Consider the following 17532-nt stretch of genomic DNA (forward strand, 5'->3'; position numbering starts at 1 on the left):
TATATTTCTCAAATTTAATATAATTAAAATAATATAGTCATATATTTTGAAGTCTGCAAAATAAAAATCTTGCCTACATGTTCTTTCCACTAGCATAAATTAATTTGTTCATCAAAAATTCTCTTTAGACATAATGCATAGAGTAAGACTTTATCTGAACCTTTAATTTTAGCAAATTCATCTAATTCTTATGATAAAAACCCAGGAAATGAGACAAAAGGTATAGGAAAACTGCTGAGCAGCCAGTAGAGTTGTCATGAAATTCGTGTGCTGACACTCTTTACTTTTATGCAAGTAAAGAACTTCCTTTTCTTGTAGAAAAGTCAGTAGGGCTTATTGTCAGAAATTACTTTTAACTTAGAAACAAATGTTTATAAAAGTAAATATTCCAAAAATGAAAGTAAATTTTTTTGTTTTTTTTCTAATCCCATGATAGATTATAAATATAAATAAATAAAATAAATAAACGTACAGTTTTACCAGATTGTTTTTCTATTTTCTAGCATATCCCTGTTTCCTATAAGCTGATTAGAATAGGGATAGAAGACATATATTGGCAACAGCAAAATACCCAAAAGACAGCAAGGGACAATACAGGAAAACACCAGCTAGCATATATAGGAACTCAAAAGCCTAGCAACAGCCTATAATCTTTTAGTCGAATAGCAAGCAATTTTCAAGACCTTAATCGCCCAAAGGTATTACTCTTTGGAACTGTGCAGTATAATAACTGATATTCAAAATAATTGCCCTGAGTCGTCAAGAAAAAGCCAAATTGTGTTTAGTGTACTGTGTCTAAGCAAGCGTATGTCTCAAAATTATTTCCATCCAAAATAGTGAAAATAAACTTTTAATGTTTAAAATTATTATAACCTCTCAGCTATTCAGGAAATTATTCTTTAGAGAACAGTTTATTCCCTGAGGATGCCAAATAGCTGAGGTTTTCTATGTTAGTTTTTTTCTTTCTAGAAATACACATGTATTTCCTTACCCATTTCGAATTAATTTTAAAACCCCTAAATTGAAAATATTTCTATTTTAAAGCAAATTGACGGTAATTGCTAGATAGTTAAGAAAATAGTAGCTAGTTAATGACTTTAAGATTATGAAGCTCACGTTTGATAGCATGATCTTGATTGTCAAAATATGCTGTATGAAAGAGTACAAGTTTCCATTCTGTTAAAAAACAAACACTTGAATTTAACCACAATATACAGTGATCAGGAAAATCAGATTTAATATGTTTCATTTAGTATATATAGCCAAATAATGTATTTCTTTATCTGAAATTTCAAATATTAAAAAGAAATTTCAAATAAAGTAGATGTGCATTTTTAAATATTACTGATTTATTCTTGACATAATTTTTATTTATCAGTAAAAATCTATCTTGTTTTCTGAATTTTTACAGTATTACATTTTAATTTTAAAATCAGAAAAACAATAAATAGCAAAAATAACAAACACTCAATTATTTCAACTTTTAACAGAGCTGGAAGAAGAAAAGCTGCCATATTATTATACATCTATTAATTTTTGTGTATTTTAATGTTAATCTACAAATTAGAAACAAAACTAGTGTGTTAAATACAGCATTAACTGGGGGAAATCTGTAATTGTCTACATGTATGTTACATATTGTTTTGTACCTTGTGAGGCATGTAGCTTCATTTCAAGTCTGAGATTATTTGCAAGTTGTAGTGGTGCTGTTGCATGACTTTGAGACCTGTTTTGCATGCACAGGCTAAAAAGAAAAAGAAGGAAGAAGCGGCAAATGCCAAATTATTGGAGGCCGAGAAACGAATAAAGGTTAGTTTAGATGAGAATCAGAGTTTTTATTTTTCAAAAATAAAAACTGTATGTTATACCAGCATCAATTATATGACAAAAATAGCTTTCCTCAATGGCTATCTAAAAATATGTTTAGCAGATACAACATGTGTATAATGTGTGCCTTTATTTGTTTGTATATTGTGTGTATATCTTTTTTTTTCATTATACAGCTTTTATGTGATGCTTTGAGCTCTTTAAATATGAAATATCAAATCAGAAATGCAAACTTTTGCTTAATACCTGCATATAGTTTTGCTGGATAAGAATGATCCTCCCAAAACTATTTTTTATGTCTTTGATGTTTATGTTTCAAACTGTGTCTCAAATTTGATTCTCCCCTTTTAACTTTCTCTTTGTTAATATCCAGCACCTGTTTCATCTATTAAAAATGAAGAGCCTACAGAAACAAAAACCAAACTATATCAACTGTTATTTACTAATAATAAAATTAGCCATTGTTAATTATTTCAACGTCAAGAGTTTGGGGGTGTTTTCGTTTCGATTTTCTGGCATGAAGCATATGAGAGTTGTCCCTTCTCCTCCTCACCCATCCCTTACCTTCCAATTTTTATAACTGAATATAGAAAGAGGGCAGCTGAGCAAACCCGCTGGTGCTAGAAACAGCCACCACAACTATACCTCATAAAGCCAGAAAACTATTTGTTATCTTTTCTATATGACTTTATTTTTAAGATTTCTAGCTCTTTTCATGCCTGCCCTTAAGATTAAGTTCATCCAGATTTTACCTTTGTAAAAATATTGAAATTGATAACATTCCTGGAATGGTTTGCATTAAGCTCCATCCCCTTGAGATGGTGCCCTGAGTCACAGGTAGGCATGAAAATCTCAAACCGATCATAATCTTTGTCACTTTCATTCATATGCAGTAAATAGAAATGAAAAAATGTTAATTAGAGTACATTAAGGAGTTTATATTTAGAGTGAAGAGAGTTCTCATCAACTAGACTTGAGGGTTGCACCGTAATGTATTAAATTAATTTTAAAATACATGTGTGAGTTGTATCTATGCTCTGACTAGCTAACTAGCTGGTTCAGTGAATGTGCCATTGAACTGTGCTGGTAGGTCATTCATTGAATTTTAAGATGAAATGGCTACTGAGGAAAGATCCTTGCTATGATTTTTATGTCAGTATTAGGTAGAACCATGCGAAATTGGATTGCCATTCTATAAGTAAAAGATAATTGAATATTAAAAATTTCGTATGGCTCAATCTAATGGAAGACTACAGAATCTCAGAAAAGGCACTTTTAGTATTTTCAGCATGTTCTAAATCTTCCTTAAAAATCATGTATTAAAAGTTTCTTATTTTTAAGGAAAAAGAAATGAGAAGACAACAAGCCGTTCTTCTGAAACATCAGGTCTGTATACATATAGTTGATAACTGTTGAAATGTACATTTTATAATATTGTTTAAACCTATTTGGGGGAAATCTTCAAAATATTTTCTTAAAAAATTTCTGATATAATTTCTGCTTAAGTTTTTCCTTCATCTTATAGTTGATTGCCTTGCTTTGGTATTGGTGTCTTTTGGGGGGTTAAAAATTGGTGTTATGACTCTGTGATTTCTGTTTCATAATGTTGTGCCAACTCTTTCTACCAGGAGTTGGAGAGGCATAGACTAGATATGGTATGGGTATGTTTATTTTTGTACATCTAACACCGCATTGTGATTTGGTTGTGATATGGTTGTCATAGCAATGCATAAAGTGTAGCACTGGCTGCTGTCATATTACATACTGGTGCATGGCTTTACAGCACAGTGCATTGCATACATCTGCTTGTCTGTCTATAAAGAAGTATGATGCATCTCCAAGATTTTTCCCTGAATTGTATAAGCCTTAAATAAGGCTTCTCTCTAAAAATTTACATTACTGATGTCACAAGGAAAGTTGGATCACTATACAATTAGATACACTTATGACCCATATTCTCCCATCATTCTAGATGCAAAACTGCCATTGAATACAGTGGGAATTTTGAGTTTGCTTGATGAGAGGATATGAAATATTTATATATTCTGGTTTTATAGATTAATTTTAGAAATAATTTTAGAAATATCCCTTTGAGGGGACCAAGTATACTTTAAAAAAATTGATCAGATATTATAAATATGTGATTTTTAAAATTTTAAAATAAAGTGAGATTATCAAATTAAGCTAGTTCTTGCCTTATTTTCATACTGTTCTTTTCAGATTCTACTTATTAGCCCATGGTGCAGCTTTTGTGGCTTTAAATAGTGCATCAAGTGGCAGACATCAGTAACTAGGACTATCCCATTTCGTTGGTGTTACAGATGAAACAAGCCTAGTTTAATTAAATTGGTATAAAAGCATTTTTAAAAACTTTCTAATTTGGTGACAGCTTATTGGATTTACAAAATGATTTTGTCCTTGAAATAAAAATAACCAATTCTAAAATCATTTAGTGAAAATGACTATAAATCAGTTTCTTCCTGATCTAAAAATTTAAGAACACAACCTTTAGTTTAATTGGCCATAGTAAGTATTTATGGTTTTTCAAATAGCAGATGTAAGGTAACTGACCTGTTCCAGCCAACCATTATGCTTTTTGTTCTGCCAGCTTTTGAAGGAGCATCACAACTGACCATAAGTAAATCTTGTATGCTTCTGTTTACACTGTCTCCATGTTCATTGCTTTACCTTTTTGCTTTTGATTGTTCTTGTATTCGCTTTCTAAACCTAAACTAAAACATGCACAGACTGGCCATTCTTGTCTTATATTTAGTATTTACTGTGACTTGTCTATAAATGCTAAACATGCTGTAATAAGTTTTTTGGGGTTTTTTTGTTTGTTTGTTTTTCCATTTGAAAATCACACTGTTAACTGTGGTTGAGTTATTTCCCTAATTTTATCTGGCCTAATAGGAACGAGAGCGAAGGAGACAACATATGATGCTTATGAAAGCTATAGAAGCTCGTAAAAAAGCAGAAGTAAGTATATGTTTCTAGAAAAAATATTACCTTATAAATTAATATTTTTTCCTAAAGCATTTTTTCCTAAAAATATAAATTTTTCAGAGTATGGATTTGTCATGATTTGCTGGCTTTCATAAGCAAACCAAAGGTTAGAGATAGTAACTGAGTGTTAGAACATAAAAATACGTAGGAATGGATTCCAATGTATGTGTTAATTTTCCTGGCTGCGATTTTAATTATCTTTTTTTTAGTGACATTGGTTTCGGTAAAAGTAGCTATTTATTGCTATAACCAGAGTTTCATAAAACTAATATTACAGTGTGCCTAGATAAGTCCTATGTGTCCTAATTCAAACAGTAATCATTCCAACTATGGACTTCTACCCTCAGAATTATTCTTTAGGATTCTATGTGTAAAATTAGGCCAAATATTTTCCTTAAAATAGATACTTAACAGATAATTCAGAATTATAAAATTATTGCAATAAATCAAAATGAGCTTATTTAGGATTTGATAGAAATCAGTTAAAGGATTAAAATATTTGGTACAAAGGAGTACCTTCTGCATTAAAACAGTTGAATAGAGGTATGGTCATTATAACCAGGGTTTTGGAGGTTGAGAGACTCAGATTTCCCTGCTGGCTCTGCCACTAACTTACTTACCTCTTTTATTTCTTTAAAATTGAGACAATGATACCTACCTCCTAGGATTGTGGGATTATTAAATGAGATTAGAATTTAATACATGAGAATTTGTGAGAATGGCACTATATTTTGGTCTCAGCTCTGGCTTAAATTAGGAATCTAGATTTTTGATATGTAGAAACAATATGTGTATTGTTTTGGAACCTGGGCAAGGTAGCCTAATCACCTGAGTTTGAATTCTGATTTTAGTACTTTCCAGCTATATGACCTTGGGCAAGTTACTTAACCTCTCTGTGATTCATTTCATCTATAAAATGAAAATAATACTAACTCCTATTTCATAGGGTTGTAGTGATAATAAATGGGTGTGTGTTTGTGTAAATGTGTGTGTAAAGTTCCTAGAACAGTACTTGGTACCACATAGTATTTATTTAATACATTTACTTACTACATATGTGTTTGCTATGTAGAATGGGCCTAGCAAGGTGCATGGACAGGGTTAGGAACTACTAACGTGGATTATCTCTAAGCATAAATTACAGCATGTAACATAGCATGTAACATACATTATAGCAATCACTTTCTGTGACTCTCCTAAACTTTATGGAAGTTTTGGCCTCACATTTTTCTTGCCATCTCTTTTCCCCAACCTGTTGATTATCCAAGGCCTGTTGACACCCGCTACACCTAACATAATAATAGAATCTATACATCTATGCATGGAATTATAACCATAATCTCTGAAAAATGATAGCCAGGGAAAGGGAGAGGTAACGTATCTTAGGAATTGGCACGACTGCTCTCTCTATTCCCTTCTGGAGCAGCACAGTGATGGGAAGAGTCAGGAAGGGGATTAATTAAAATCCTGAAAGCCGAACCTAATTTTCTCCAATCTGGAAAGATGGAGAAAACTGAGGGAGCAATTAATAACTCAGACAAAAGACCTGGAAAATCCCTCAAGAGACAAATAACTCTTTTTACCAGAAAGAACAAAGAGACCAATGCTTGTCATTCTGGTTTTTCCTGGCAGGGAGGAAAGATAAAAAAGAGAGCATTATCTCCAGGCATACTAGGATTTCGTAGAAGGAAAGATCCAAGAAAATAGTAAGAATAAGATCATCTAAGAGAGTGACTACTCAGTTGAAAGAGACACCCCCAAAGGCCCAAAGACATGAACCTTCCCATTGGTTTTTCCTACTTGCCAACTATGGCCTAAGGAGAGAGTAGGAAAAGCTGCTACAGAGAGGTGGGTAAGATCTGGGTTGAGTGGAGGGTGGCAGCTACAGGATAAATAAAGCTAATTAAAATTAGATAGTATAAGAATCCATCAAAGCCCAAGAGCACCTTTCAGGGGAAAAGGACAAAGTGCATCAGATACAGTGCTTCCAGTAAAACTTAATGCTTTTAAAAACCAGGTATAGCTCTTCCTTTCCTAGCTATTTTCATCCTGAGAAAAAAGAAACATGGGTAGAATATAGAATACTCACCCTTAAATCCAAAGTACTTATAAAAACAGGTATCAGATAAAGTGAGAAGAAACTAAAGGAAAATTAATCCACCTATATTGGTGCAGTAGAAGTTCTTAACAGGGCTGCCCACATTAAGCATAAGTAATCTCAAAGAAATGGCAAGCCATACATGCTAATATTTGGGTTAAAATATTAAGGCAAAATAAAGCAAATATGTGCATATATACATAAAGTAATAGTTTAAAGCATAATAGCTTAAAAAGCCTGGTTTCCCTGCTTTCATTATTGCTTCCTTCAGCATTCCCTATGCATTCTCCACCTAGCCACCAGAGTGATCTTTTCAAAAAGTAAGCCAGGTCGTATCCTGACACTATCCAGTAGCTTCTCATTGCAATTGTAATAAAGTCCAAACTCCTCACCATGACATAGCAGTCCCACATGTTCTGACCTCTGCTTTCTACTCCAACTTGTCCCTTATGTACTATATTCCATTCATTTTGTCTTCTTCTTAGTCCTCAGCACTGTATTGCTGTTCTTCTACCACATATTCAAATGGTTCCTATTTGTTGTTCAGTCACCAGTCAGATACTGTCTTGTCAAAGACGTCTTCCCAGAACACCTAATTTTGCCTTTTCTTACATCCCACCTTATTTCATCATCTTATTTATTTTTTACTTGCTTATGGTCTATTTCCTCCCACAATGTAAGATCTATGAGTATAGAATTCTTCTATGTCTTGTTTACCATTTTACTGCCATGCCAGTACGTTGATTAGAACCAAGTATATAGTAGTGTAGAAAATTGTAGTTAAAATAATGAATGAATGAATGCATTAAAATGAAAGTGACAGTTGTAGAATTAAAAAAACAAATTAAGGACAAAACAGAATTATTAAAGAATGAGCATATTATTTTTTCTATCTATATAATTCACTTTGTATAATAATAAAATCTTTTGATTTGATTTTATTCTAGGCAGTTTTCTTTTGTTAAGGTCAGGCATTCAAGGAATTATTATTTAAAATAACAATAAATATAATAACATATGTCACAAATAATCTTTAATTAGAATGTTTGAGAGAATCTCATAGGTAAAAGTGAATTCTCAAAATGTTATCCTTTGATAACCGTAGACCTGTGAACAGGACAGTTCACAGACTGGATGATTTTATCAGGCATTATGATTTTAAATTGTGTTCCTCTAATGAATGGCACCTATATAGATCTGTGATCAATTTAATTAAGTGTTTTCTTAAATTCTTAAGCTACGGTTTTCCTAGCATTAAATTAGATACTCTGGCAAAAACAAAAAGAATATTCAAGATGCAGTAATCATATCATACAGATAAAATTTAAGAGTATAAGCAATTAAGCAATAACAAGGCATATTTTAGCCAGGTGCAGTGGCTCATGCCTGTAATCCCAGCATTTTGGGAGGCCAAGGCCAGAAGATTGCTTGAGGCCAGGAGTTTGAGACCACCTTGGGCAACATAGGAAGATTCTGTCTCTAAAAAAATTTAAGAATTAACCTTGTGTGGTGGTGCATCCCAGTAGTCCTAGCTAATTGGGAGGCCGAGGGGAGAGGATCATTTGAGGCCAGGAGTTCAAGATTATAGTGAGCTATGATGGCACCATTCCACTCCAGCCTGGACAACAGAGCAAGACTCTGTCTTTTAAAAAAATGGCATATTCTGTACAATCAAAACTTTCATCTGGCCTTTTCTGTAAACTTGCACCTCAGTATTAACAAAACATTCCTATATATACTTGCCCAATTCCTCATTATTACTTAATGTGCACAAGATATAACTAGTGGAATGTCAATAATGGACATATTTTGGCTTCATATTCTGCCCCCCCGTTAACTCCTAAGAGTTAGCCCAAACTTTAATTTTTTGTTATTATTTGTTAATAATTTATTATTAACTAGTTAAAGAATAAACTGTACTATAAAATGAAGGCCAGATGACATTTAGGCAGGGACAGCTCAAAATTCTGAATTGGGTTATGTGTAACTCTTGATTCTAAACTTTAATACCTTTAGATCTTTAATTATTAGATTGGGAAGAAAGAAAAATAGGATAGCAAAAATACAAATGTTATGACTAGTATTTGAAGAATGAGGTTATAAAAGCAAATTGCTTTCACCTTGTTAGTTAAAAATCTCCTATAACGTCTGAAATTATTCTAAGAAACTCCCCACATCCATCAAAGTAAGGAGGCAACACAAATAACTCTTGTGTGATTCTTTTGTATATACTTCACTGATCTTTTTGATTTAGTATTACCTCAATATACTTTTCACTAAAAAAAATCCCAAATTTCCATTGGTTCTCTAGTTTAGAAATCTAATCTTTATAGTTTTTCTTTATATAAATGTATAATTTAAAAATTCAGATTTATGTAAATTATCTTAATTGTTATATTAATTTTAAAGGGGCCATTAGTGTTTCCTCATAGTTCATAAATGTTTTCATAATATAAGAATAGTATTTAGCTTCATGAATAAAAAAGCCTTGTTATTTCCTAGTATTATTCAAGTAATATGAAATACATCTGCTTTCATTATTACTAATCACTAGAAATAAAGTTGGTTTATGCAACATGAGAAAGCTAACATTTAACTCAAAATCTCCTGTTTCAGTTATAAAAACTTCAGACTATACCAGTCACAAATTTATAATCACTCTATTCTTATTAACTGAATAATCAACCATAGTATTTGTAACAGAGTCTTTTGTATGTCTCCTCCAGGATCAATAAACTACAAAAGGTTGTTAAACATGCATCGATCACAGAATGACTGTGTCAGCACTTCAGGAGATAAGACCATAAAATAGAGGATAGTAGTCTAGGTTTCAGAAGTCATCTAATAAACAAACTGAAAGCAGAAAAAATGCACAGCCCCCCAATGATTCAAGTCATAAGAATACTTCATAGTCCTATGTTTATATCAGTTATTATTTAATGAAAAATAAAAAGCAGAATTGCACATGTAAACAGTTTTTTAAGCAAACTCATTTTTCATTTGAAGACAGTAAATGTACTTAAGCAATACTTAAACAGGTGTACTTCATTTCAATTTTAAAATTAAATTGCCTTTAAAAAATGTTAATTATTTTACATATTAACTATTTAATAGAATATTAAATGTCATATAACAGGAGATTTTGGAAAGCACTGTTATTAATTTAATTTAGTATGTTAGTACCTGTAATTATCTGACTCAAGAATTATTAACAATTTTTAATTTAGGAGACATTTATATAACCATAGCTATTCTATATAATATTTAAAGATAGTTAATCTAAAGTAAGTACAGAATTTATGTAATACTTTGGTGGGTTTTAAGAAAACATGATAACTGGAAGGTTTTATTCTTTTTTAATATAATTATTTTGTACCTTTAAAGTATAATGTAAGAAGTACATTTGGATTTCTTTAATCATGTGACTTATAATTATTTCCTTTGTTTAAATTTAATTTTCATGTTTTTATGTAAAATTAAAATGGAAAAATTATATGACCTTTTAAAAAAGTTACCTGATCTACTCATATTCAGTATATGACTCATAAATCAGTACCATTTTTGTTTTTTATATCTGCTTTCTATAAATGGCTTGTATTATTAATCTTATTTATAATTTTATTCTTCTTGCACCCTGAGGTAAACCTGTCTCTTAAATTATATTTATGTCTTTTAAATTTGAGTACAAGTTGCTGTCAAAAGAAATGTATTCTCCTAATTATGCCCAGAACAAACACCTAAGAAACCCTGTAGAATCATAAAATGCAAAAACTGTAGGCATCTTTGCAACTTGATCTCTTAAAAATGACCTCCTTTTGTAGTCTTCTAAGTTGTAAACTTTACAATAATAGGTCATTCTACTACATTCATCATTTGGTTTTTAAACTTAGAATAAATGTATTCATTCATTTATTTGTTATTGTTCTATAGAATTCTGGAAATATTTCCATTTATGCTTTTAGAGTCCCTAAAATAACCTTTTCATGTGAGTAAAAATTGATGTTTGCATTTTCACCTTGTGTATTTTAGAGTTTGTAGGATAATATAATTTAATGGATTGGCTATCAGCGGATGTTTGAAATGAAATTTTAACTGACTTCTTAATAAAAATGTTAGTAAAATTTTGATATGAAAATTCCACTACTATAATTAGGATAAAAAAAGATGTTTGGTTATAAGTGATTTATAACCCAAGAATCCACATTTATTGTAAGAATTTCTACAGCTAGAGAGGTAGGTGGAGGAAGGGGGAAGAAGGCAAAAAAATATGGATGAGGCATACTAATTTGTATGTAATTACTTATAGTCAATCTAAAATATACTCTAGAGCTCTGTTTTTTAGTCAATTGTAGGCAGTCTAAGTTATTACCCTGCAATTTAGCCAATTTTAACATAAAATGTTTTAATATTTCTTTCATATTATGATAGGTAAAATAAGTCTTATCTCTGATAAATCAAAAGTCTGTTGTGAACTGACTGTGAAAGCAGAATGTTCTACTGTGAAATCCTAATATTTGGCATGGCAGTAAAATATAATATTACAGAAATTAGATGTAAGATCAAATATGGCAGCTTAATTTATCATGAAAAGGCTTAGGTAAAAAGTGGGTAAGTATGTTGTACTTCCAAGCATTATGCTAAGTCTGGAAGAGAAAATACTATGCAAATTTTCACATCTTCAAATTTGGCCTAAAGTAGCACTGCCACTTCAAACTTTAGATTCTGGAAAAATTATCGGATAATAAGAAGTCTGTTTAATTTTTATGGGGAGGTCTATTTGCAACCATATTCAATCACAATATATGCCATTAAAGTGGTTAAGAAGTTAATGTTGGAGTAGATTTTAGAAATATATTTTAGATATTTTAAAATTTCTAAATGTAATCTAAAGATTAATAAATATTTTGAACTCCACTTTTGGATTTAAAGTTTATGTATATAACTGAAAATGGAAGACATCAATTATGTTTGTCCACAGAATGAAATATAAAAAGTAAAGAAAAAATTGTCTATTGTATATGTTTAATGACTGGTTCAAATGTTACCCTATCTTTATTTTTGTGTCATTTGAAGAATTAATTGTTCAGCAAATTAATAAATGCTTAAATAATTTTTATATACCGTGACACACTGAATATATTCATTAGTCATGTGATAACTATTATAGTTGGAAATAAGAAAATATTTAGATCAGGGAGATTAGTGAGAGGGCAGAATTGAACTGATACAGGCTTGAGAGTCAGGGAAAGATAAAATCATTAAAAACTTTCTTGAGGTGTCCAGCAAATTGTACTGCCAGGAATTGAATAGGTCCGTGAAGAAACAGGTGAATAAGTTAGTTCCTTTGCCTTCTAGGAGAAGCTCACACTCAAGTGGGAGAGATAACTTTAAATAGATAATTGTTACACAGTGCAATAAATGCTATACTAAGTTATATAGAAGCTCAAACATGAGAAGTATTAAAATGCTTGAAGTAGTTGTGGGAAGAATGAAAAAAAACAGGCATTAAACAGCTTCCAGGCAGAGCATGTGGTATATACAAAGGTATGATGCTGTGACTAAACAGAAGCAGGGAATGAGGCACAGCAAGGGGTTTAGCCAGTTTTAACCTTGTGCACACCCATCCCGGCTTTGTTGTTTCATCATCGTCATCCATGCAGTAACTTCAGAAAGGCTATGCTGGCTTCTCCACACAACTGTGTCACACGGTGTGTCCTGGAGTGTGGGAAATGCACTGAGAATCATGAGAGATGATACTAGAACTTGTGTGAGGCTAGACTGTGACTGGCTTTATATGCCATCCTAAATTTTACTTGGTGGTTCAGGGTACCCTGGAAGCTCTGATTCTTTGAGAGTCATCTCATACCAGAACCACACAATTTATATTAGTTCTAAACTATTCATACTAAATTGAGAGACTCCATATTTCCATTAACGTACTCCTAATAGTAGACAAGAATAGACACTTGTCTTTAACTGATAAAGGCCCCATAAATTGCTGAGATTTCTTGGAAATCTTCATTTTATCCTAAATATTGATGTGACCTTTGCATTCTATTCCAATATTATAGCCATGCTTTTTTCATTGGAAAAAAATATTGCAGGCCGGGCGCGGTGGCTCACGCCTGTAATCCTAGCACTCTGGGAGGCCGAGGCGGGTGGATCACTCGAGGTCAGGAGTTCGAGACCAGCCTCAGCAAGAGCGAGACCCCCATCTCTACTAAAAATAGAAAGAAATTATCTGGCCAACTAAAAATCTATATAGAAAAAATTAGCCGGGCATAGTGGCGCATGCCTGTAGTCAGTCCCAGCTACTCGGGAGGCTGAGGCAGTAGGATCGCTTAAGCCAAGGGTCTGAGGTTGCTGTGAGCTAGGCTGATGCCACGGCACTCATTCTAGCCTGGGCAACACAGCGAGACTCTGTCTCAAAAAAAAAAAAAAAAATTACATATCACCTGATAAAATTCATACTCCAAGAATATAATCCATATTTATCTCATGGCATTCCAAGCACTGTACCTCATTGCCCATGTATCTATGACGTGTAGGTACCCCCAGGATTGCTACCAGTGGGAAATTGGCATAGTGAAAAAGTGCATGTATCACATGGGCTCTTTCTCTCTTTTTGAAAAGAAGTGGCAACTGTTGTCAACAATCTTAGTGATTAGTAGAGTAGTCTCAATTATTACACTTAAAATTGCTGTTGTGAACATCATTAAGTCTGCGTTAGTCCCATATACAGTGTTGCTTAATGATGTGAATATGTCCTGAGAAATGCATTGTTAGGCAATTTCATCATTATGCAAACATCATAGTGTGTTCTTACACAAACCTAGCTAGTATAGCCTATTACACACCTAGGCTATATGGTATAGCTACCATTGTATATGTGGTACATCATTGACCAAAATGTCATTATGTGGCACATGACTATAGTAGAAAACTTTACACCAGCTACTTTGAAATCTATGAGAGATATTTAATATGCTTTTTTTCTGTTGATGATCCTAATTTGTTATCCTGTGAGGAACCAAAAAGTTAAATCTTTCCTTCTGTTAGAAAAGTTCTTAGAACAACATTTCATGTGTTTAGGAATTAGAAATCCAATTCTAAGGAGAAGAATTGTTCTACCAATAACTCTGCTACCCTTTTGTAAAAGTTAATTAGAAGTACTTCAAGCTTTTACCTGATAATTTGATTTGAAAATCTCTACCTGCATTGTAGGAATGTTACTGTTGTGTATATTTCACGTCATTAAACCCTCAGAAACTAATTTTTAGTTTATAGTTAATAAAATCAATTGTAGAACTTTTTTGGTGTCAACAATCTTCAAAAGTTTCCTTATTATTTGTCCTCTCAAATGTCTACATGAATCAGTAACCCAGAAATTTAGAGGTAGTAAAAAAATGAACAAGTTAACTTGTGCATTTCATATAAAAAGGCACTCGTGATATGGCCTCTGGCTCTCTATCATAATAGCAACTAATCAGCCTGCAAACTACCCTTAGTCTTGAAACTTCTAGAAATTTTTAAAGACAGTATGCTTTCCCTCTGGCTACATTTCCTTCCCCACTCCTTTTTCTCCCTCTTGGCCCTTCCCTCCCACAGCAGTCGGGTGCTTACTTACCAGTGGTAATTGAAATGGAGATGGTTAGGATATAGGCACAAATATTTAATACTGATATGGTACAGAAAACAATAAGTGTTATGTTAAAATTATAGTTAAGAGCTATGAGAATAAATAGAAATTAGTAATAGGGGCTGGGTGTAGTTGTTCATGCCTGTAGTCCCAGCACTTTGGAAGGCTGAATTAGGAGGATCACTGGAGGGCAGGAGTTCAAGACTAGCCTGGGCAACATAGCAAGACCCCATCTCTACAAAAGATAAAATAATTAGCCGGGCATGGTGGCACATGCCTATAGTTCTAGCTTCTTGGGAGGCTGAGGCAAAAGGATCATTTGAGCCCAGGAGTTGAAGGTTATATTGACCTATTGTCATGCCACTGTACTCCAGCCTGGGCAATAGAGCGAGACCCTGGCTCAAAAAAAAAAAAAAAAGATGGGAGTAATGAACTTCTTAAATGGAGTGAACTGATATAAGGAGATAAGGAAACAAGAGTTTATCAGGAATAGCAAATTCTACATCTACATAGAATATAAAAGTGAGAGATAAGGTTGGAAAAGAAGAGAGTCAAATTCAGAAGTAAAGACTTGGACCTTATTTTGGTGGAAAATTGCAAGATTTTTAATCAAGGAAGAGATATGATCATCGTACAAAAGTAAACCCATCAGCAGTAAGTAGAATGTGTGAGGCAGTAGTTAGAATTACTTGATGATTCTACTTTCTCCTCTAAATAAATGAGAATTTTGAGATTATGACAATAAAGTATTGGTAATTGTATTTTAATAAAAAAATCTCTTCTTATAGAAAGTCATTCCCTACAACAGGGAGACAAGAAGATTATTTCTATATTGTGGCCATTACCAAAACATTTTTGAATGCTTTTGCAATTGCCTTCAGAACCCATTTTATATTCTCTTAAGTGTTGTTTATGGTGATGAATAATATTTTTCTTTCACCACTGGTACAATCTTAAGACTAGCTAATTCACTTTGAAAGGACTGCTTTTGCAAATTCAAACATGTTACTTCCATTTTACTGCTGTAAATCCTCCTTTGCTTCCTGGAGACACACAAAAACTTTTGTTAATACTAGTTAACTTTATTTTATAAATATGTAGTTGCCCATGTGCCTTTTATGTGCCTGCTTTTATTAATAAGTATTTTATTCTCATAACTTGGCAAAGGGTTGAACAAATTTTGAATAATAGCATAGTCTAGTTTGAATCTAATATACAGTCATAAAATTTTTTGAAATTCAAAGAGTAAAAATAGTGAAAAGTAAAATAAGTCATTGTTTCTGTGTAATTCTAAGTTTATTCGTAAACTTCTTAAGAGAATTCTGTTCATGGAAATAATAGCACTTTAATCACTTTTAAAATTTTAACTAGTTTTTTTCAAACATGTATAATGTTTAAGGGGAATATGTGGACATGATTTTCTTTTTAAGGAAAAAGAACGATTGAAGCAAGAAAAACGTGATGAGAAAAGATTAAATAAAGAGCGTAAACTAGAGCAACGAAGATTAGAATTAGAAATGGCAAAGGAACTAAAGAAGCCTAATGAAGACATGTGCTTAGCAGACCAAAAGGTAATTTATACAGCATGTAAGCCATTTCATTAATAAGTTTAATATTTACAGTTTTCTCATTGATTCCTTTGCCAGAGCTGCCATTATGAAAGCTTCTCATTTTTAACTAGAGCAATGAAATTCCAAGTCTAGATCAATTTACTTCTCCATCAACAAACCTCTCTGGAGCTCCTATGCTGATAATGGCAATTCTTAATATGTAAGCGGAACACTCCACACCTTTTAAATTTAAGTAGAAATACTGCAGAGATCTACAAAGAAGAATTATAGAAGTAGACAGGATTTTCATGTTTCTTTTGGTCCTTTCCAGGTGTTCAGGCACAGAAAAATCTGACTCCTCTTCATTTCCTTATATATGTTTAAATAAATTAAAATTTATAATCTATAACTGCCTTCAATGCTTTAGTAATGGAAGGCAGTCTTTACTGAGCATGTTTACTATATGGCAGGCACTGTGCAAAGCACTTATATGCATTCTAATCCTCAATACAATCCTGTGGAATTGGTATTTATTCCCATTTATAGACAAGAAAACTCAGACACAAAGAGGTTAAGGAATTTGCCCAAGATCATACAACAAATAAATGGCAATTTAGATTCAAGCCCCTGTTTGTTAAACTTTAAAGTCCATTATGTTTATCATCCTGGAAGCTAAGAAACTATGTCTAACCAGAGCATCTCATGTGTTTTCTCTTCCATGGTACTTCACAGACAGGTCTTGTTGCTGAAATACGAAAAAGTAGAAATTTACAAAGATCGCAAAGATCTTGGCAACTGACATGATTTCATATACTTCTGAGTAGAAATCAATTATGTTTTGACTATAGTTAAGAAGGTGATACTTCCAGAAAATTATATCAATAATGCATATCATCTCTATAATGCTGTCCCATAATATATTATTATACTTGGTCAGTAGTATCTCTATTTACTTATATGTCATAATCATCTGATACACAAAAATGATTGTCTCTTGATTTATATAAGTTCTTTTCTAAAGACTTTTAAATGCTTAAACTTTTAGTACCCTAGTGGAGATTGAATTATATTAATATTCTATTTATTTACTTAGCATAAATGCTTCTACATAAAAATGAAAGAAGGCTTACTAGTTCTAGTCATTTGGATGCTTAAATTTCCTTAAGCAGAGAATAGGTATACAAATTAATTAACATATTTAATAAGTTCGTAGTGAGCAAGTTTTTTAAATCCTAAGTGAGCTTTATTTTTCTTGCATCTTTTATTTTTATTTAAATTCATATGCACTATATCAAATACATAAGTCCATTTAAAGCCATATATTTATTAGATTTGTTGTGTGAACTTTTAGAATTATATAGAAATATTTATGTCTTATCTGGTTTGAGAAAAAGGGAGACTTCGAATTAACT

General features: G+C 32.2%; 1 protein-coding gene across 15 annotated transcripts in view; it reads left to right on the forward strand.

The window, feature by feature from the left end:
• BAZ2B (bromodomain adjacent to zinc finger domain 2B) overlaps window positions 1-17532 on the forward strand; it is a 254441-nt gene that overhangs the window by 184354 nt on the left and 52555 nt on the right. For 10 of the 15 annotated variants that reach the window (XM_045559240.1, XM_045559244.1, XM_045559243.1 and 7 more), the window contains 5 exons: window positions 1744-1809; window positions 3169-3213; window positions 3456-3482; window positions 4741-4806; window positions 16001-16141. In XM_045559240.1, the coding sequence (XP_045415196.1) occupies window positions 1744-1809; window positions 3169-3213; window positions 3456-3482; window positions 4741-4806; window positions 16001-16141 (345 nt within the window). The remainder of the gene's footprint in view (window positions 1-1743; window positions 1810-3168; window positions 3214-3455; window positions 3483-4740; window positions 4807-16000; window positions 16142-17532) is intronic. The other 5 variants (XM_045559242.1, XM_045559246.1, XM_045559245.1 and 2 more) reach the window with 1 other exon arrangement.

Source organism: Lemur catta, chromosome 8 (genome assembly GCF_020740605.2).
Source record: "Lemur catta isolate mLemCat1 chromosome 8, mLemCat1.pri, whole genome shotgun sequence".
Classification (NCBI taxonomy): domain Eukaryota; kingdom Metazoa; phylum Chordata; class Mammalia; order Primates; family Lemuridae; genus Lemur; species Lemur catta.